This window comes from Arvicanthis niloticus, chromosome 3 (assembly GCF_011762505.2).
Source record: "Arvicanthis niloticus isolate mArvNil1 chromosome 3, mArvNil1.pat.X, whole genome shotgun sequence".
NCBI lineage: Eukaryota > Metazoa > Chordata > Mammalia > Rodentia > Muridae > Arvicanthis > Arvicanthis niloticus.
In genome coordinates this window covers 50,897,822-50,921,192 of record NC_047660.1, presented here as the reverse complement: position 1 = coordinate 50,921,192, position 23,371 = coordinate 50,897,822, and the positions used below count along the sequence as shown (strand labels likewise).

Sequence of the window (23,371 nt, the reverse complement as noted above, 5' to 3'; positions counted from 1 at the left end):
ATAAGAAGTCAAAACAGCTAGTCATATCACATCCAGTCAACAGCAAAGAGAAATGGATGCATGCATGCTCACTCGCTTGCTTTTGCTCAGCTCTATTTCTCTACTTTTATACAGTTCAAGACCCTTATCCTACGGAGTAGTGTCACCCAAAGTCAGTTGGGTCTTCCATATTAATCCCCAAGACAATCCCCCATAAGACGCTCAATGCAGACAATTGGTCACTGAGAATCTTTTCCCAGATGATTCTAGATTGTATGAGGTTAACAATTAAAGCTAACCATCACAGTAGTTCAAGGCTATCCAAAGCAACAAGAGAGATTAGTGTTACCACTGTTATCATCTACTCATCCCACACTGAGGGGTAAGCAGTAAGAGACAGCAGTAATGATATAGTTAAAAGAAATAAATGGAGATTCTTGTGATCCATGGACAAACTTCTCATATATGAGCACCTCAAGAACAAAACACACTATATTCATTGGTATATCCCCAGTCTTGGTATGGTAGCTGTCAGTACCAGATAATAAGTGACCCTGCTAAAATAGACTATTCTGTTGGTGATGGGGATAAAGACATATTTATCTTGGGTATTTTTTAGTAAAACTATCATCTTAATCAGATTGGTATTCTTTTAGGAAAATATGGTATCACTTTAAATTAAAACAACCCTAAGTTAAAATGACATAGTAGTACCCATAATAAACTCTGTGGTTGGATATTCAGAAATCTTAATAAATGAATCTTGAATTTGGCAAATATATGTCCATGAAGAAGCTAGAGGTTGAATTATTAGGATACCCATCCTTTGGAAGAAGATGCTCCTCCCACATATGCACAGATCATTTAAACTATTTAGGAAAGGTGACTTTTCTCTTTACTTTGGGATGATACCATCTTACCTCAGGTACTGATTCATCACACAGCTGCCAGAGGGACATTTGGTGTAATATGGAACATCTTGCATACCAAGTGCGTGGCCCAACTCATGTGACATCAGTGCAACGAGAGCCACATTATTCTTTTTTTTAGCCTGGAAAAAATAGAAGCATCTGTTAGTTCTTATTTTATTAAATTATTTCTCAGTTCTTCTCAAATCATAATGTCTAATATGAATAACTTAAGAGAAGAAGAATAGTGTATCCATAAGTTCATTTTTCTAACACTGCTGCTTGCCTGGTGGGCCTGATATGATTGGCTCATTATGAATACAAGCACTAGGTCTGTGTTCAAGCTCAATCAATGACAAAGGAGCTACTAGACCCTGAATTCTCAGTAAACCAGGATTAGATTAATTGCATTCTCTATGCTGTTAATAATAAATGCTGTTAGGTGTCATGGTATGAACTTACATAGCTATCTGAGGCCATGGAGGTAACCTGGCTCCCCTTTCTACTCAGGATGTGGTCCTTATTTTTTGGTATGAACTGAAGCATGAGTCCTTTGCCAGGCTAGTATTCATAGTCCAATAATTCTTCAGAGCAATGTTCAATAATGGTTTTATTTCTACTTTGATTTATCAATTCAGATGATGGCCATGGTGATTATTGTGGTATAGTATATTATGCCCATTTTCATAGAGGTGAAATTACAGGATGTCTTAGTAAAAGTATACAAACCTCAATTACAGACACTGAAGATGTAGTACACAAGGAATTTGCAGCTGCCATTCCCACACGTCCATGGCGGAAGCTAGCTCCACTGTGTGAAAGGTAGAGAGAACCCATTACAATCTGACTCTGAAACCAGTACAGTAGCTTTTAGTAATAATGTCATAGACCTCCTTTGGTGTCTACTAGCCTTCTGTATGTTCATGGGGCCCCAGGACAGCCTCTATAATATTACAGCCTCATAATTACAGGTGGATATTCTGTATCCAAGTATTGTTTTATTTACCTTATAAGGACCTTCAAATACTTCAAGGCCCAATTGCTAATGATAGAAACATCAGGCCACTCACAACTTACTGGAGAGATATGACTAAGCAGAAATTCTTGTCAAGAAACCCTGGAGATAACCATAGATTCTGCCTGTGTATCCCCACCCTGGCAAGAAGGATTCACCTGAGAAGCTGGGCATGGTTATGGATTCTTTTTCCAAGGTTAGAATAATGCCATCTCATGAAGTTTGTGAATGTGGCACCAAGGTTGGGTTCCACCTTTATCTTATCACGGTCAGACCAAATCTCCATGCCCACCAAAGATACTTGAATGTCTATGGTTTTATAAATCTGTGAAAAGAATAAATTTCATGAAAACACCCAGGATTCCTTTTAGTGCTCTTGTTGACCACAAGTGATAGATAAAAGGATGTAATATTCACTCTAAGTTTCCATATTGAAAACAGAAATTATAGAAGAAAACTTTGTTACTGTATATGCTTTTTGTTTGGATGGAATCTTGCCCTTAGGTGATTCTTAGCCCTTTACAGTGAAAGCCACAGGGAAGCCCCAAGCACAGGTGTGGAAACACACATACATGACAAATGCCTTACCACATTGAGCAGATTTAGCACCTCGAACACAAAGCTTCTCATCTGAGTCACATTCCCATTATACATTTTATACTGAAAATTACAAAATACAAAAGTACAATATTAAAATAAAATTGAAGTGAGAAGGCTTATGGGTACAGGATTAAATAGAAAATTCATATGCTTGTAACATAGTTAATGTCTATTCAATCCATGACTACCTCATATCTTCTATTTCAACAAATTCTACTTAAAATAGAGGTTTTGATAAGATAAGAATTAAGTATTCATGAGAAATTACAGTGTCCTCAATCTTTCTCTTTGTTTTTGGTTTAGTTTGGTATGAGGTAGATGCCCACTATGTAGTCAGGATGCTATCAAACTTATATATCCAAACTGGGACTACAGGATTAGAACTGGCTTTTTTATTCATGTTCAAGTTGAATACTTCAACTTAATGGCTTAAATATTTTTGCACCAACTCAATTAATTCAGGTTTGGATATGAAGCAATATAAGCTCTAGCTTCTCTATATTTATATAGAGTTCTGTGTTCATATTTATATAATACCTATTAAATTGATATTTATATTTTATGGTAAAATATTAAAATAATCTAACATTTTATTAAAATACTTCTCTTTAAAATTTTTTATGGTTGATTGGTTACAGGTATGTTATGGTTAGTTTCTGTTGACTTGACACAATATAGAGTCACCTAAGAAGAATCATTATTGAAGAAGAGCCTTCATCTGATTGGCCTGTGAGCATCTCTATGGAAAATTTTATTGATTGATTATTGATGTGGGAGGGTCCAGTCCACTGTGGCCTGCACTATCCCTAGGCAGTTGAACGTGAGCTGTATAAGAAATGTAGCTGAGCAAGCCAGGGAAGCAAGCTAATAGTAGTGCTCCTGTATGGCCGCTACTTACATTCTTACCTTAAGCTTCTGCCTTAGCTTCCCTCAACAATGAACTGTAGCTTGCAAACCATATAAACCCTTCCTTCTCCAAGTTTCTTTGATCATGCTGTTTACCAGAGCAACAGAAAGCAAACTAGAACATAGCTATATGGTATTAAGCATATTGCCATTATATAAATATTTGTTAATTGATGGATAATAAGTGGATGGCATGGGTGAACACTTTTGTCAAACAAGCAACCAAAGCAGCCAGGAAATCTAGTTGAACAAAAACTAATTGTTAAGTAAAAAGGCTTACATCTTCTTTTACATTTAAGTCAACTTATAAGTTGAAAGAACTAAGTAAGAGATAGCCATCTTTCATACTCACATAGGCATTATCCAGCACCAAAAAGAGACCAATGTACTTCTGTCCCTGAGGTAAGTTTTCCTGTTTTACAAATAACAAGAGAACCTCATTAATACTCATCTCTACTCACAATGATTCAGGTACTTACAATTTTTCTTCCAAAATAAATAAGAGTAATTTAATAGAGGTTTGTTTTTTTTTTTTTTTTCAGACTAGCCATTTCAGAACACACTTATGTGTCTCAGATCCTTGCTTAGACAATCAAAATACATAGTCTGAAAAAAAAACTATACTTACATTTGGGCTTTTGAGTGACCTGGAAGTTCGAAGATGGCTTCGTTTCCTGACAACTTGCTTCTCACCATCCTTGTAATTAGCTGTGTTTGGTTCCTCCATGCTGTATGGAAGAACAGCATGTTCTCCCTCATCAGTGCTTTGTAGAGGCTTTATTTGATACCACTGATCACGATGTGTGAAGTACCCTCTGTGGGATATGAGATTGTGTATTAGGATGCCCTGACATACCCATTCATACATCCCACTCAGAATGGAGTGGTATTCTCCCTCCATCCCATTTTCACACATACATTTTTCAGTCAAAGACTCTGTGACCAACACCTAATTATTCAAGTTATATCCATTATTTGCCCAATATTGAAATGAAGGTCAACAACTAACAAATGGAACCTCATGAAACTGAAAATCTTCTGTACAGCAAAGGAGGCCATCATTCATTCATACAAAGCAGCAGCCTAGAGAATGGAAAAAGATTTTTACCAACTCTACATCCAATAAAGGGGATAATATCCAAAATGTATAAAAAACTAAAAAACCTTAGATATCAAGAAATCAACAACAAGATCTGTATGATACTATTCAAATTGTTGGAGAGGAGGTTCAGAGTCTAAAAGTAAGGAGCCATCTCGAGTGCCATGCCAAATACCAATGGATTTGTTTTACTTCTAAAAGTGCAATGACAGTCACTATAATTGGGAAAAAGTTCAAAGACACTTGCAGTGTACTCAACATAATTCTAACACCTCTCTGGATGTTTTAACTTTGCATAGTGAGATTATGAATTTAAAGAATGCTGCTATGCTGAGCTTTGCTGAAGACTGATAAAATTATCCATGGCCTGAGGTCAATATTTTCATCTTGGTCAAGCTTCAAGAATGGCAGATACAGCTTGGTCATGCTAGCCTTTCTTATCCTGGGAATACTTTTAGTCCTGCCCATTGTGTTAAAGCTTGCCTTTAACGACATCAACATGTTGGTGGCCAAAGAACATAACTTGAAACTGAAAATCGACCCCCAGACAGAGTTATTAGTTTAACAGGTTGTCAAGCCAAGGACAGGTAAGATTCTGCACAGAGCCTTACCAACTCTTAAGACAGAAGTGCATTGTTTTTGATAATGCATATTCCACGATGGGTAAGGAAGGCATTCTTGTCAGAATGACTTAAGACAGGCTCAGTCTTATTTATGAAATAAAAAAGGGGGAGATGTGGAGAGCTTTGGGGGCTGCTTGGAAGAAATATGATATTGGCTAAGGACAAGAAAATGGGCTTCAGGCAGGAATTTGACATTGGGTCATGCAAGGAAGTAATTTCAGGCAGGAATCTAAATCTTAGGCTAGATCAAAGAAGTAGGCTTCAGGCATATTGGGACAGGGAAGTAGGCTCAGATATCTTGAACATCCTGATTAGCACCTTAGAAACAGTGATCATGGGAGTGATCACGGGACTTTATTTATTGCCTTGCTTGTTGTTCCTTGACTATTTGCATCTATTGTATTATTTGTTCCTTAACCTAGACCTTAACTGACCTTAATACTTGCATGTAATTAAAATAGTATAAAAGCAGATTTGGAAAAAATAAAAAAGGAAAACAAAACAAACAGCAGAAAAAAATATCACCACCACCCTCACAAAGTGCATGATAGACATATGAAAATGGATAATAAAGTGCATTATTTTATAGGATGAATATTTGGCAAGAATATAAATAAATAAATAAATAAATAAATAAATAAAATGAAAAAAGAAAACAAAAATAAATAATTTAAAATAGGGTACAGGTTTAAAGATAGTTCTCAAAATGAGAAAATCAAATGGCTGAGAAAGATTTAAAGACATATTCACCATCGTTAGCCATCAGGAAAATTGGAGTCAACTATTTTGAGACTTCATCTTACATTTTTCAGAATAGGTAAGAGCAATAAAACAAGTGACAGTCTTCATTGGTGAGGAGTAAGAGGAACATTAATTCTTTGCTGGTGGGAGTGCAAACTTGTACAGCCACTTTTGAAATTAGTGTGATAGTTCCTCAGAAAGATAAGAATCTATCTTAATCTATATTTACCACAAGACACTTACTCAACTGTATTCATTGCTATTCTATTCATAATAGTCAGAAACTGAAAACAACCCAAATGTCTCTCAATAGATGAATAAATTAAAAATATGCTACATTTACACAATGGAAAATTGTTCAGCTGTTTTTAAATGGCATAATGAAATTCACAGGTAAATGGATGGAACTAGAAAAAAAATATTATCCTGAGTAAGGTAGCCCAGACCCAGAAATATATGTATTTGCTTATACATGGATTTTAGCTGTTAAGTCAATGATAATCAAGCTACAATCTGTAGAACCACAGAGGTTAGGTACAGAACCTATACCACCAGGGGTACAGATAGAACTCCTAGAAAAGAAAAATAGAATAGATAGTTATGGATGGATTACTCCATATATATATATATATATATATATATATATATATATATATATTCATATACATATATACATTCATATATATATGTATATATATACATATATATATATATATATATATATATATATATATATATATATATATATATGAAGGGTAATAAAATCACCAAATAATTGGAGAAAGAGAGCTCCAATTGGCCATCTCTTGTCACCCAATGAAGCTTTCCAAGTATTGGGTTACATAAAATTGAATTGTTGGTCAAAAAATGTCTATGTCAAACCCTAAATAATCCAGGCTGTTGCCATGGATATATATTGATCCCCAAAAACTGACATCAAGGCCCCACTGTTGAAGACAATACCTACACAACACATTGAACATGGAGACTGGTACTCCATAGAGCCATAGAGCCTTTACCCTTAAGGATTATCATCTTGGATACAGGAAGTTACTCTACAAGCTAACAAGAGAAATGTAAACATCAACCTAGCCACAAACCTTTTGATTTATGATGCGGTTCTGTTTGTCAGATATGCTAAGGCAATGGGTGGCACAAATCTTATGGAAGTAACCAACCAATATCTGATTTGATGTAAGATCTACTCCATGAGACACTGCTTAGGTGACCAGGAACCTGAGACTAGATAGCTTAGAGACCTAAAGTACAACCAAAACATGCTCTAAGCATGCAAGCAAACAAAACCCCCAAACACATATAGCTATAGAATGACTCTTAATGACATTGGGCTATACTCATAGATCAGTGTTTTGCTCAGTCATCATCTGAGAAACTTCTTTCTGCAATAGATGGGTACAAATAGAGACCTACAGCCAGACATTATGCAGAGAGTGGAATAATCATTCATAAACTAAATGTCTTGGTCAAATCCCCTCCACTTGGGGCTCTAAGAATCCTGAGGAAGAAGAGGCAGAGGGAGTGAAAGAGTCAAAGAGGATGGAAGGCACCAATCAATCAAGGTCCTCTGAATCAACAGGACCAATGCTCATATGAACCCACTGAGACTGGGGCAGCATGCACAGGGCCTACACCAGTCTGTACCACTTAAGGTCCTAGAGCATCCCTAACCCAGAAGCCATATTCTTCATTAACCACTTGGAAATGAAAGTTTAGTTTTCTCCAAGGGAGTCTCACTACTTGTAAGGGCAGGCTGCATGCCCAGCAACAGATGGACAACAGAAATGAACTCAACAGTGACATTCCAGGTTCTTTGTCTCATGATGTCCTTTTAGGGCTTTTTTTTTTTTTTAAGTTTGTCTTCTTTTTATTTTATTATTTTTCTCTCTTTTTACCTTACATGCCCTTTGAATATATATTATGTCTTACAGTTTAGTGTTTTCATGAAACTCTTAAAATGTGCAGATGAGTGGGTCTCTGTATCTGTTTCTGTGTCTGTATCATCTGTATCTGCATCATCTCTAAGTTTTATCATCTGTATCTTTTTCATCTGTATCTGTATCATCCATATCTGTATCTGTTTCTTGTGTTTCTTCTTGAGCGCTTTTCTTTCTATTTGTTTGTTTTACCCTATTCTGATGCATTTGTTTTCTTTTTATCATATTATATTATTCTTTAGTAGCCCATTTATTTCTAATCAGAGACAAAAAGGGGGTGGAAATCGATGGGAGGAGTGGGGCCGGGGAGTCATAATCAAGAATGATTATGTGAGGAAAAAAAGCCTATTTTCAACAAAAGTGAAAAAAAAGGAAAAAAATAAAGCCTATGTCATTTACCCAGAATATTCTTAAGACTAACTGAAATGAAGCAATTGAAAAGAATTTGGAGTTAATACTATGAGCCTATTATTCTAATATTAACACCATGAATCTATTAGTCCAATATTTTCCAATAGTTTGCTTATTCATCCATTACATATTTCTTGGCAGTTGCTATGACTAGAGTGGAGAATGGAATAAATGACTGGTCACTCAGAAACCCTAGAGAGAACAAAGAAAGTTCAATAGAGCAGCCCGGTAACAAATTAGGACTAAGAGTAGCTTAAAGACTCTATGTCTCTTAAATTATTTAGTTATGAACTAGAAAGTTACTCCATATGTTAAAATATTTAAAGGTAATAAAATCTATGTCCATGGGGGTACTTTTATAATATAGGAAAAGTGAAGTCATGCTAAATATGAACCATGCTAAAATAACAGTTACATATTTTACTTCACATTTTAATCACATGTTAGATAAAAAAGCTATACTTGTAACATGTTAGTTAAGAAGATATGACACAGTGGATTGCAGAGGTGAGGTAGAAAAACTTGGTAATGAACACATGTCATTGGGCCATTTACCCCAATTATGAAATGATTAGCAGACTTTCCAGAGTCAGGGTGTAGCTTTGACAGAGCTCAGGCTGACTTCTAGAGCAACAGTTAACCAAGTGACTTACCATGATAATTTATTCTTCAGCCTAATCCAGCAATCAGCAGTGAACAGAAACAACCAAAATAGTAAGAAGACAAAGGGAGACATGAGGAAGACTAAAGGCTCTGTGACAAATGTCCCTTAGCATTTACTACTTCATTTCTCACCTCAACCCATCACAGGTACTGATACTGGCAAGAGATCCCCTTGCATTCTGGATGTGGCCTTCATAGTAGCAGGGTTTCTAAAATAGAAAATACATTTCATTGTTGAAATATAGACATTATAAATGCATATGTGTGTGCATGCACACACACAGAGGCATATCATTGATGAGAGTGTATAGGTCACAGTTATGACAACTACCATCTTGGCTATATAGGTAAGCTCAAGGATTAACCAGGATCTACCAGTCCCCAGGAATGAAAACGGAAAAGACACCAGAGGCTTGATAAACTGCTCCTCAGCTGGCCTTGTGGCTACAACATCTGAGTTGTTGCCTAACATGCATTTGTATGAAGATAGAATCCAAAAGGTTAATGTTAGTAAGAAGCCATTCTGCTCAGGATTTATAATATGATCGGCAGACCTTCCAGAATCAGACTTAAACTAGCTAGTTTAGCTTTCCATTTTACTTGTTATACTAGTGTGTGTGTGTGTGTGTGTGTGTGATTGTGTGTTATTGTGTGTTCACTCCTATCTTTGAAAAGTTTGCTGTGATTTCTAACCTGTTGTCTCACTGGCCATGTTAAAAGGCATCCTTAGATCTGCTCATTTTACAGGGAAATGGCAGATCCCAGGATGAATTCAGAGCATACCACATCTTGAGAGCGTCTGGTCCTCTCTTCTCCTCCAGGTGAGTAGGATGGTTCAGTGTTGTCTGGCCCCAGAAGATGCCTGTGCAGAGACGAAAGATGCAAAATGCACTCACAATACCAATAAATACTGATTTATCTGACATCATCTTCTGTACTGTAGGAATAACTGTGTGTACAGTTGAGACCGTGCTGGCTGACTTTTGACCATTGCTATTTTCATTAACACAATGCATTTTTATTCTCTCTCCCTCCCTCCCTCTCTCTCTCTCTCTCTCTCTCTCTCTCTCTCTCTCTCTCTCTCTCTCTCACACACACACACACACACACTGATATACCAAGTAAAATGACAAGCTAAGCCAGCTAGTTTAAGCCTGAGTCTGGAAAGTCTGCCAGTCATATCATAAATCCTGTGAAGAATGGCTTCTCACTAACATTAGAAGACTGCTTGGAATGTCCTGCTAAAGTAAATCAAAGTGTATAGTTACACCTTTAACCCCAAAGGGGGATAGTCACACAATTGCTTTTCTCTTGAAGGTTCTTTGTCTTTAAATGTGAATGGGTTGGGCCCTGATGAGATTCTATGGAGCAAGTACATGGTCATTGGAGGATGCTGGGTCATAGGTGTGAATACCTGTGAGAACAAATATAAAAGGCTCACTGACTGTTAGAAAACTTGTGACACTCCTTCACTCTTGCCATAGAATCTATTACTGTGACGTGTACCCTGATTCAGACTTAGGGATAAATTCTTGTGTACCTGTGTGTGGTTGGGGATGAGTGTGTCTATATGTGTGTGTTTGTATGCAATTCCAAATGTTCCAGCACACACATGGAGATCAGAAGACAAACTCCTGCATCCCATCTTACTTGGGACAGGGTCTTATGTTTGTCTCCTGTCTCACTGTGTAAGACAGGCCAGCTTCTGGAGATTCTTCTGGTTTTGCCTCTTATCTTGGCATTGGAGTCCCTATGGATATGGTTATGGGAGACTGTCTTGGGTACTTTAATTGATACATAAAGACCAAGTCTGAAAATGAACTGCATGACACCATTCATTCCTGGGTTTAAGACCCTGGACAGTGCATAAGGATAGGCAAAGTGATCTGAGGGGAAGCATGCTTGAATTTCTGGCTGTGCTTCTGACTACTGACTACTGTGACTTCCCTGCAGTAATGAACTGCCACCTAGAATTCTAAGCTAAAGCAAACCTTTCTGCCCCTAATTTTCTTTTTCTGTTTTTATCATAGCCACAGAAATGAAGCTACAGCAAGGGAGAAGTTTCCCAATATTCTGCTGATACAGCCAATGGTTGGACTTTCAGGAAGAAATTGTCCTTACTTGGTTCTCTTGAGGTGCAAAATGATTTCTTCTCCATTTAGTATGATCTGATATTGAACTTCTGGTGCATATCTTTCCTGAAAGTAGTTAATGATATAGTTATAGCACATAGTTATCAGCCAATTTAAATTATAATATTATAATACACTGATTGCATACACTATGCATTGCAATAGCAGAAATACAGAACTTGAAAGCATTTCACTTACATCTTATCTCTTTCTTATATCTAAAATGTATTTTTGCATGTTCATATGGATTTCATAAAATATATTCACTTGAAAACCACACAGATTAATGAGGCTTTAATTGGTGACATGGAGACTTGCCGTCTGCCTTAATGCATAATATACTGGACTGTGTACCATAATAAATTACCAACAGGATAGAAAGTATCTAATTTGACTTTAAAATAAATAGAATATATATTTTAAAATCCACTGAAAGTCAAGTGATAAATATTACAGAATGAGAGACCATTGGCAACAAGGTAGATTGTTGCCTTTACATTGTAGAAAAGTGTTATCCCTGGGGAAAGGAATGGGCTCAGAGAAGACAGGCATGTGAAAGGCTAAAAAGAAGCAATGTCCCCCTCATGAACTAGCTGCCTCATGAACTGGTTTGCGATTCCTTCTCCTCCCATAGATTTGAGGAAACATCCAAACAGCTTTACCTTTGTAATCAAGCAAGGCAACTGATTCTCTAATATTAATTTATAACCAAATTCTGAGAAGTCCTGTGCTGTCTCCTCCACAGTGTTAAGGACAGACTGCTGCTCAGGCCACAAGACCAGGGGTACAGAGGGAGTTAGGGGGAAGTGGGAAGTTGCGGGGGGGGGAGTGGGGAGAGGGGGGAAGAGGCCTCTCTCATAGAGACTGACAGGCTTCCGCTGAGAACACTGCCTGTGATGTTCTAGCTAGCTAAGAGACTTCCAGGTGTCTGGATTCCCCACATAAGGAAATAAGTTTATGACTTGGGACGCAATAAAAGGATAACAATGGCCAGTCATACTTCTCCCCAGTTTTCCCCCTGCTTCCTGGGAATCAAAGAGTCTGGCTGCTTTGAACACCACAATTTCCTCAAAAATCTATTAGAGGAGACCTCTAAAGTTCTTCTTGAACCCCATGCCCTCTCAGAGGCCTGCCATACTGTCTTGTGGTACTGGGGCACCAGCTTTCTTTGGACACCTACCCATGCTGTTTTCTGCCTATTTGTCTGTGGGGTCAATAACCCTTTAATAAGCTTCACACCCCAACAACTCTTCTGTGTCTCCCTTGATCACCACATCCAAGAACTGTCAAAGCAAGAGCTGATAGCTGTACTCCAAAATGAAGCTGCTGGGGCTGATTGCGATATTACACTATCCATGAAAGCCCTCCATTTTTGTCTTCAGATGACTATGAAACATCACTTACCTCTTTGCCATATCTCTCTGTCTGGTTGTTCTCAAGCCCTCTTCTTTGTGTAATGGGTAGTTTTTTAGGATGAACTATTTCATGAAGCTTTAATCCGGGGGCTAATGTTGTATTTATCACTAGAGAAAGTCAGAGAACATTGATAAGAAAGGTTTTGATTTGTTTTGTTTGGCTGATTGCTATGTTGTACGGACATGAATTAAGCATTCAGAACAAATTGTGTGACTGATTCAACTTTAATGACCTTTCTTTACAGTTTTACCCTCAAAACTGTAGATTCCACAGGACATAAAGCTCTTATTGACTCTTTCTTAGAGAAACTTTAAAGGAACATAGAACACGGGGAAAATGTTTATAGGTAAAAGGTTCTTCTTAATGTACTTTAATTTAAACTGTACCAGATAGGTATTTCCTTTGTTTACAAGTGGTACAGAAAGAACTGACTCAGAGTCAAAAGATGCGGCTTGCAGTTCTAGCTAAAAGACTAATGAAAGTTCCTTCATCTTTCTATCTTTTGTTGTCTAGCTAGGGTGGTATAAAAGCACATACAAAAACTGTGTGAAACTCTGCAGCAGCATTGTAGAAAAACAGAAACACACCTTTTCTGTATTTTGGAGCTTTGCAATTTTTTCACATGTGGTCAGTCTCACTGTTGAGTAGCTTCTTACTGTGGCAATCAGAGTACATTTGGGGCATGACTTAACTAACCTATCATGTAAATTACAGCCATAATTGCCATTGCACAGTTCACAAGGAAGGACTAAAGGGACCTGAAGGATTCCATCAGTATGTATGCATATATGATTCAGTTACTTTCGGTGTTATTCTACTTTACCAGTCTTTGGGACCCTCACTAATGATTAACAATATAAGAAACATATGAGACATGCAAAGGCTAAAGCCAGATCTAAATAGGAACCTTTAGAGAGTATCATTGAACACACAGAGATTGTTTGGAGCTTAGCTGTATTATTCAAGTATTTCATCAGGAGATTTACAAGTACATGTTTATGAATGGAAATGTGCAGGCTCCCAGCATTTGACTTCTTAACATGATTATGATGCCACCCCTAGCAAAACAGTCAGTGATGGCACCATCTGTGCACTTAGCTTATCCATGGTGCAATAAGAGAACAGATAACGGTTGTCAAGTTGTTGGGTCATCTCTCAGTAATCAGCTTAAAGGGAGAAAGAGTTACCTTTTTAGGACTTTTCTTTTGACTATATTCTAGTACTAAGAATCATTCTTAGAAAAATATCTCAAAGTACCAATTCATAAACAGCCTTGATTAATGACTATATTAACACAATTTTACCTACTAGTATAATGTAAATACAGCAACAATCAATATTTATTTTATCTATTTTGAGAAATATCATATCATAATCAAATGTGATTTTTATTTAGTGAAGTATATGAAATTTGAAAAAATATATGGTGAGCTTTAGAATTCATGTTTCATGTGTGATCTAAAAAATACCATCATAGGTATATTTGCATGTATGCAAGCATGTCGTTCTGTAGAGAAAGACACAGAAAATATACTGTGTAATTGTAGTGACCTTTACATTGTGAATGAAAATGGTAATTTTTTCCATAGGTACATTCATCAGATAATCTGATTTTTTCCTGTAAGATGCATATACTTACCTTGGAGTTGAATGATAAGCCACAGGATGGAAAGCAGGACCCAAGACATGCTGGCTTCTGTGGGTATCTGAGAAGTTGCAGGCAGTATACTGCTATGGTCTCTCCAGTGGCCAGTTTTATCTCCTTCCAGTTCTCTTTATAAGTTGAGAAGGAACATAAAGTCTCAAATTTTACTTTCGAGTTAAGGGATGTTTCCTAATTGTCTTGCAGACTAGCCAATGAACTGCAGCATTGAAATCCTGAGAATGTTCCTCCCTTGAGAACAATGTTTACATCTGTGCATCTGTGGAAAGGCTCATAAAGGACTCACAGCTGGACAGTTCTTGAGTTCTACCCTGATAGGAATGTGAACTCAGGGGCCCATGCACTGACACATACATATACAAATGTATAAAATGTCATTATTGTGCCTATATTTTAAGAAATGGGCACAGGATGCAGCTCATCTTTCTCTTTTATGGTATGTGTATGAGCACTTTGCCTGCATGTATTTCTGTGTACGACACACACACATGTGGTGCTTACTAAGGTCACAAGAGGGTATTGACTCTCCAGGAACTGGAATTACAGATGGTTGTGAGCTGCCATGTGGGTGCCGGGAATCATTGAACTTGGGTCCTCTGGAAGAGCAGCCAGGACTCTTAAGAATGAGACATCTCCCCAACCCTAAGTGTGTCATTTTAAGAACACAACACCAAGCAAATTCTTATAAACTTGAATAATATAAACCTCTTTGTTTTTAAATATAAAGGAAAATTCTGGTAATATCAACTATAAAAGGTTTTTTGAAGTTCATATGAGGTTATACAAACATGAAGGCATATGCACACACAGACAGAACTGCAAAGAAGCATAATATGTAAATACAATCTTAGCTTCAACCCAACAACGTGCATATGAACCTATTTGAAGTATACAATGAGCTCTGCTTCAGCCAAATAATGCGCTTTGTTGATCACTCAAATGTTGTGTTTTCATTTCTTAAACAGAAGCATAGAGAAGGATAAATAGTCACCCGAGGGCCCAACAACAAAACATGAACTCTGTGAACATCTGCCCAGTTCATTCTCATTTATCTTTCATGCAGTGATATAAGAAAGGGACTAGTAAAAGAACACCAATCCCACTGCAGAAAGGTTCTAAGGCATTTGAAATTTTTGTATAGTATTATGATATAAAAATCTTCATGATATTGAATAATAAGATGATACTCTAAGGACCTTTGAATATTTCCTTGTACACATGTTACATGTAGCTCTGTGCATTGCTTCAATTCTTAGAATTGCTCTCTAAAAATGGCAATACCTAGTTGAAAAGGACAGATTAATTAGAAGTTACTGTTTCAAAATGATTTGACGACTTTCAGGCAGTGGCAAACTAAACTTACTTTTGGAATTCTTCCCCAGCTTGCAAAGCTCCTACCTGCTGCCCTGACTTAGTGTCCTCATACTTGAGTCTGTCTGCCCTCATCCTTCTCTTGAACTGATGCTGTGCAAGCCCATGTTTTTGTTGCTGGTCCAGATGATAGGCATCACACTTTTAGCCTTTTCCACTTGTTATTAAAATAGTGATAATATATAATAATTTGACTTTTAGCAGAAAATAATAAAAAAGTTCCTGGAATGTCATAACACTTATCAACTTCCTATTTTGCATACTATTTTCAGGTGTTTTAGTATCAGTGAACCCGAGAAAGCAGATAAGGGATGGGTTGGATGAAGGAAAGGGGAAAAGATGTCATTAGTAATTATATTTTAATTTCAAAGGTTAAAAAATAAAAATACAACAGGAATAAAGATACTTCTAAAAAGAAAAAATTTAAGTCTGAGAAACATTTAGTTAACAAAGACTTGCAGACTGATTGATTGAAGCAGTAAGGGATACAGTGGTCTGGTGTAGGTTCCAGTGCTCATTCTTGTGGCCTTCGTGGATTTTATAGCTGATAATTTCCCATTCAGTGGAATGATAAATGATAAAAGTTGTAATCTTTCAACCCACCAAAGACAGGAGAAGCCCCTCTTGGGATAGCCCCGAGAAGCACATAACGAAGCACGTCGTAGTTTGAAGGTAAAAGTTTGACGACATTTGATGGGCAGATACTCCATCTAAAGACTCTTAGGGACTGTGCAGATGTTTACTAAATAGCTGACTATCGTCTATAAATTACAACTGTGGTAATAACAATGAGGAAATTGTTTACTAAATGCATCTGGAGCGGGGGATGAGAAATGGCATGTGTGCAGACTTCTTGTTGAATATGATTTTCAAGAATCAACTAAACATTGACCTTAACTTATGACTATAGAATTAAGGAATTTTAAACAGTATCCTGATTACAGAGAGTTTTGTTCCATTAAGGCTTGCAAATTTTTCAGATATTTCATAATAAAGTTTTTGGGTGACTTGGGGTTGCTAGCCTAAATGCTATCTAACAAGAAATAGATTCAGAATTTGTACATTCACAAAATTTACAGTGATTCTCTTGAATATTTAAAGACTTTCACCCACTTTTAATTCTTTTTATTATAACAGTAGCTATGGAGTATAAGTTCAAAGACCATAATTCTCAAGTCAGTAAAAATTCTTACTCATAATTCTTAAGTCAGTAAGGTAGAGAAAGGGTGTGCAGAATCAAAACCAAAGGGTAGCAAATATTTGATGGTAGGCCGTTTTCATAATGGCTTCAATTTGTCTCTGTGATGTAGCTCATGCCAAGAGAGTGCAGGAGTTACAGTGGCTGATAAATTTAAGGTGATCTCCTTTCTCTGAAGCAACTGCCCAGGAATGTATTTGTTCCTGACTGGTGTTAAGATAAAGACAAATACATTGCCTTAACTGATAGATATATCAGAACATTGGAGTTACACAATGAATTTTTCCAAGCTGAACTTTCTAACTCCAAACCTCTAGGAATCCATAGGGAGGCAAGTTGTTTGGATGATGATCATAGCAATCCACTATACAGGTACATCCTAGCCGGTCCTGTAATAAGCATCAGCATGCATGTGTATCTTAAGGGAGCCAACTTCCTTTCCTTTGGCCATACAGTCAAAAGTAGGACAAGCACATAACACAGTAGACCTAATTTTAGGGTTATAAGGAGCCTCCATAATTTTCTAGCTCAGTGAAGAATGAACATGCTGTTATTCATAAAGGCTTACTAATTTGATTCTCCAATAGCCAGCATAAAGTGCCATTTCCACATTCTCCAGGTTTTGTTATTTTAGTAATAAATGTTCTGGATGGTGCAGTATAATCTCAGTATACTAGTCTTGGTTTTCATTTCCCTGTGGCTGATTAAACTGAACATTGTTACTTATCTGTGGGCCATTTGCCTGATTTCTTTTAAGAAGAATCTATTCAGATCATTTGTTCATTTTAACTAGATTGAGGTTTTTTTGTTTTGTTTTTGTTGTTGTTGTTGTTTTGGGGTTTTTTTTTGGGTTTTTTTTTTTTTTTTTGGTTATTTTTGAGCTCTCTGTATTAAGTTAATATCACCCTTTTGTCAGGTAGGTAGACACCAAGTGTTGCCTCTCAGGCTGCACTTTCTTTCTTTGTCCTGCTAATTATTCCCTCCACTGTGCAGACTAGTGTTTGATGGAATCCCAGTTGATTGGTTTTTTGGGTGTGTTTCCTGTACCATTGGAGTCATATTTAAAACAGAAATGACTGCTTATTTCAGTGTCTAAAGCATTTTACTTATATTTCTTTCTAGTAGTTTCTAGAGTTTTGGGTGTTACATTTGGGTATTTTATTCTTTGCAGTTTACTAGAGTACATGATGAGAAGTTGGGGTAAAATACTAATACTCTGACCATGAATAATTAATGTTCCCAGCACCATTTACTGCAGTTGTCATCTTCCCTGTGATCTAGTCTTATTTTACTTCTTAAGGGTCAGTTGGCTATGGAGGTGTGGGTTTATTTTGAGCCACTCTGTGTTCTTCCGATGCTCTGAGTGTTTTTCTGAACCCTGCACCATGTTGCTTTGGTGATATGGCTCTGTGACATGTTTTGAAATCACTTACTGCATTGTCATGTCTCCAGTTCTGTTTGTTCATTTCCTTTGGCTTATTTGGGTTTCTTTGTGCTCCTATTATATTTTAAGGTTTTTTTCCCCTTCTCTATTCTGTGAAGAATGTCATTGTACTTTGACAGAGAATACATTGAATCTGTAAATTGTTTAGGAAGTACAGACATTTTAATAAAATTTTATTATTCAAATCATGGATGTTTGAGTATGAGGGGGTTGCTCCTTTTTTTGTTTCAATGTATTTTATTTTTTAAAAAAAGATTAAATTTTGTGTGTGTATCTATGAATGTGTGCTTGTATGTAAGTGCACTATGTGAGTACAGTACTCATGGATCCCAGAACAGGGCATTAGGTCTTCTGGAACTGGAGTTAAATATGGTTGTTATTAGCCACTATGTGGATACTGGGAATCCAGAGAGCAGCAAACACTCTTAACTGCTGAGCTATCTCTCCAGCCCCATCATATTAATTTATAACCTTCATTTCTTCTCCTTTCCTAATTTCTCTGATAAAGATTTTTCTAGTACTTGACTAAGTGAGATAAGAGTTGACATCCTTGTCTTATCCTGAACGTTAGAGAAAATGGTGTTCCCCATTCAGTATGATGTTGGTGGTGAGCTTGTCATGCATTTTCATTATATTTATCATAGGTTTTAGTATATTGAGGTACAATCCTTTTATGTCTAATTCATTTACAGTTTTAATCAGGAAGAGTATTTCATCTTAAGCTTTCTTTATTCCTATTTTAAAAATACACATTTTTACATTCATTTCTGCTTATATGGTAAGCTACATTTATTCCATGTATGTGCATTTTTGGTATAAATTCCACTTGGTCATAATGAATAATCCTTTAAATGTGCTATGAGATTCAGTTTGTAAGTATTCAGTTGGGGATTTTGTAACTGTATCATTGGGGAAATTTATCTGTAGTTTGTTGTGTCATTTCTGGTTTGGCAAGAGTAGAGAAGTAGTTTAGAAGTTTTATGGAGTGTTTGCTCTCCCTTCCTCTTCTAATCCTTTGGCTAGATTGAGTAAATTTTCACAGTGGCGAGGGGTGTTATAGATATTTCTAGTTTGGTGGTTTCTTGAAATCTAGTCTGGGCAAACAGAAAATTCAGGGAACTTACCACCCTATCATCCTTGCAGTCTGAGGTTCCAGAAGGCCTGTTTTCTGCACTTCATCTTTACAGCCTTATGTTGGATTTATAAGGTCGATGTGGGCAGGGTTTTAGTTGTGCTTTTTGGGAGTAAAGTAATAAAAGACATTTATTCCACCTGTCTGATGCAATTTTTCTTCAGGGACTATTTCCTGTTTTATTTGAGACTTGCATTTATTAAGACCTTTTCACCAACCCTTTGATATCCAAAGATCCATTTTCACACTTCCATCCCCTATGTTGATATTTTTAATATCCTTTTGTAGTTGATGTGTTTCAGTAAAGGCTTGTCAGTTTAATTTTCTTTTTGAATATTCTATGTTTTAACTTTGATGTTTCCTTTAATATTTTATTATAGGCAGTTTATTTTTTTACTTTTAAAATTATAGTTTATGTATTTATTTTAATTTGTCAATTCTTTTTATTTTTATTGTTTGAAGTAATTAAGTTTTGACTCATTAAACATAAGCACTGGGCACTATTCACTTCATAAGATTGTTTAGCACAGTGTTCTCATTATCACTCACTTAAAATGATTTTATATTTCTCTGATTCATGAGACATAGTTGTACTTCTGTGTCATGACTTGTTAGACTTACACTGTCTGATAATTTAGAATTTTTCAGTATCTCTTATTTAAATACATTTTATTGTACTTTTGGAGTATTCTAGAAAAAATGTTTTATAACAGTTCTATTTATGAAGATACATGAGAAAGGTCTATTTTCATACCATATCCTGATATAGGTTCTATGTTTTTTTTTTAAATCATGTGTTTTCTATGTCCAACACAGTAGTGTTGTTACAAGTAACTTATATCAGTTGCCTAGGTAACAGCCTTATTCAAATATTCTATAAATGTGATGATTATATTCTTCTTGGTCAGTCTATTAATTTCTTAGAGACAGTCATTAAGTTGACTACAATTACTAGAAATTTAAGGATTCTTCCCTTAGCTTAGTTATATTATATTTTGAGCTTAATTACTAAGCATATAATTTTGGGATTATGATGTCTTCAAGATGAACTGACTTATAAGAAATATCTGTATTTTATGTTGTTAGCATAGAAATGTCTGTGCTAAAAACACTTGTACTAATATTTATCAAAACATCAGCTTTCTCATGAAACATGTTTGCATCTTAAGATTTTGTAATTTGTGTGCCATCAATTTAATCTAACCATTTACAGCTTGTTAAATTATTAATGTGCTAAAGAAACATGCTGTTTGCTTGTGTGTGTGTGTGTGTACACTTGCTTCTTTGGGGGTATCTAAATATTAGTCAATATGACATTTTGATTATTTTATTGGATATTTTGTTATTTCTCTTTATAAACACTGTATAGAGTTTTGTTATTAGGTGAAATTCTAGGTAAAATTACAATGGGCCTAGCATGATAGGTGTGTTGTTCAACTCACTTGAAAAGTTTTGTCAAACTCATAATCATAAGGGTAAATACATTTATCAAAGTAAGAAAGAAAATGACAATTTATATTTTTTTCTACAAACTTGTAGAAGAAACATATAAAGTCTTATATCCCTTTGTGAAAAAAAGAATGATCTTTGAAATTGGCACTGCACAATACCTTTCTTCTCTGTCCCTTCCCCCTAGTACTTTTATCCACAGAGTAAGTCAATTTGATAATTAAATGCCTAAACTCTATTTTTCATTCTTAGATTTGGCATGAAATATAGCTTATATGTGTTATTTGTGAATAATGTATTTCTGTATTTAGTTTTTCCCACGGTCTCAATTTTGTCATTTACTTGTGCATTTAAATTTACTATTAACATTACTATCTAGGTTTGCTTATTTTAATTGTTTTGTCTTTTTTTTTTAGATTTAGGCATTCATTCTCTTTCTGTGTGTGTGTGTGTGTATGTGTGTGTTATTACATGTGCCTGCATGCACCTGCCATGACACATGTATAGAAGTCAGAGAACAACTTGGGCAATCTAAATTTTCTCCTTTTAGCAGGTGGAGTTGAAATCACTCTCTGGTCATATGCTTGACAGCAAGCCCATTACCCACTTAACAATCCCAGTGGTTTCATATTTCATACTTCTTATTTTGTATCTATATATAGCTCATATATAATACAGGACCTCATCCTGCATTCACACCCTTGTTCTCCCTGAAGCTCTTCCTTCTAACCTGTAAACTTGTATTAGTCTCACAGTAGTCAATGGCCACATATACCTATTAAGTAAAAGGCTTAAAAAGAAACACAAATTAAATGCTGCATTCGGTAGCTATAGAAACCACAGTTTAATGCTCAGCAGCCATTGATGAGTACCTAGTGTGCAGCACAGTGGAGATGGAGAATGTACAGATCTCTGGCATCATGACAAATCCTGAAACATACAACAAACCAAGGCTTCAGGATCACTGCAGTTAGAAATATAGTTTCTGCTTTCATTTGGTCTTTGATCACAAAACTTCATTTAGGACAGACATATAAAGTTTATTAAAGTATCTGATTATCCTGTGTCTTCTGCCTTTTACAGTACAATATGGGTTTATTATTCTTACTTGTTAATTTATCCAGAAGACTTCCTGTTGTTGTTTTATATAATTGTATTTATAAGATCTAATACAATATGCATATTATGTAAATACAGCATTGGAGAAATATGGCAAAGACAAACATTCGGTATTGATGCAATCCACCTGCTCTGGTGCCCTCTACCTGTTCCTCATTCCCTGTATCCTTCTCAGTGTTCCTCTTCCCATGTTTCCTATATCTTACTGCCCAGCCCCACACTTACTCATCCTTTCCAGATCTGCTGGGCTCTCCTTACCTTCGCCTCTGCTTAGATATATTATAACTCTATGGAGCCAGGATCTGTGTGTGAGAAAGGACATTCAATATTTGTCTTTCTATAACCTGAATTCTTCACTTAATGCAGAGAAGCTTTAAACTTTGATGAAGTTAAATTTCCACAGCCTTATATACCCCCAGATTCTTTGCAAGCAACCCTCATATTCTCAAGAGTTTGATTAGCTGCAAAATCTTAACCTTTAAGTTCTTTTCCTCCAGGACTTTAATAAACTTCCTGCTTTGTGGAATAATATTAACTTCTTCATTAATATTGCAACTCCCACAAGACATTTAAATCCCTAAACACTCTTTTTAATATTTTTCTTTATTTTACTTCGTTTTTATACTAATAGAATTTAAATTGATTTGGTAGCAATAATATCCTGTATACTGATACATTCTTTTATGCCTTTACTTAGGAGAAAATGTTTTTGTCTTTTAATACTCCTTAATATTCTATATTAAAAACTTTAAATGTCTTTTGGACTAATTTGTATTAGGTAAGGAGCCCTGATACAAAATCTAAAATGCATTCAGCATTATGAAAAGGATTCTTATTTTGGAAAAACTTATGTCAGGCTCCTGAGTATCTCCCTGACCCATCTCTGAATCTATTTATTTATATAAACTACCTTCCTAAAAGATCTGTCATCATTGATTCTTAGCAATCAAATATTCTTACTGTCACTAAGCATAGCTCCCTCAGTTTGGCAAGAGCTCCTGACCCTGTAGCATTACCTAAATGAAACAATCTTTGTGCTTGCAATAAGATCCTGTGGGGTTGATTCAGAGTGAAAACTTCTGTAAAATGATTGCTCAGAGGACCATGCCCTTCAGCCATATGGACTTCACTTTTTCCACCAAGTTCACTGGCTATATTTTTCTACATACCCATGCTATACTCAGAATAAAGGCTGATTTCTTTCTCAAATAATAGTTACATTGTAATATTTCCTATGTGCATCACAGTAAGCTCTGAATAAGGTCCCGCAACCATATGTTGAGTAGTTTTATCAAATACATTTTATTTTAATGTTTTTTCCTATATTTGTGTGTGTGTGTCTGTGTCTGTGTCTCTGTGTATATCTGTGTTTGTGTCAGAAGATGAACTTGTTTGGTTGTGGCAGACACAGTAAATAAACTATGTTGAGCCCGAAGCTAGACACCATTCTAAATTCTTACAAGAATCCATTTTTTTCCCCTGTAGATTGTAGGTGTTCAATAAAATTTGGAGTAGATCATTTAAATTCCCAGCACTGTTATAGAGAT

At 36.0% G+C, this 23,371-nt stretch overlaps 1 protein-coding gene across 1 annotated transcript in view; it reads right to left on the bottom strand.

Annotated features, from left to right (window-relative positions):
- The window catches only part of Adamdec1 (ADAM like decysin 1), a 28,562-nt gene extending 6,442 nt beyond the window's left edge, over positions 1-22,120 (bottom strand). Inside the window, exons 1-13 of the mRNA XM_076930798.1 lie at positions 22,083-22,120; positions 21,578-21,635; positions 14,088-14,221; positions 12,437-12,555; positions 11,022-11,098; positions 9,684-9,762; positions 9,033-9,109; positions 4,037-4,223; positions 3,761-3,820; positions 2,491-2,562; positions 2,061-2,227; positions 1,617-1,698; positions 900-1,030 (exon numbers count right to left, since the gene is read on the bottom strand). Of these exons, the coding sequence (XP_076786913.1) occupies positions 900-1,030; positions 1,617-1,698; positions 2,061-2,227; positions 2,491-2,562; positions 3,761-3,820; positions 4,037-4,223; positions 9,033-9,109; positions 9,684-9,762; positions 11,022-11,098; positions 12,437-12,555; positions 14,088-14,221; positions 21,578-21,627 (1,235 nt within the window). The 5' untranslated portion in view covers positions 21,628-21,635; positions 22,083-22,120. The remainder of the gene's footprint in view (positions 1-899; positions 1,031-1,616; positions 1,699-2,060; positions 2,228-2,490; positions 2,563-3,760; positions 3,821-4,036; positions 4,224-9,032; positions 9,110-9,683; positions 9,763-11,021; positions 11,099-12,436; positions 12,556-14,087; positions 14,222-21,577; positions 21,636-22,082) is intronic.
- Positions 22,121-23,371: the final 1,251 nt, after the last annotated feature.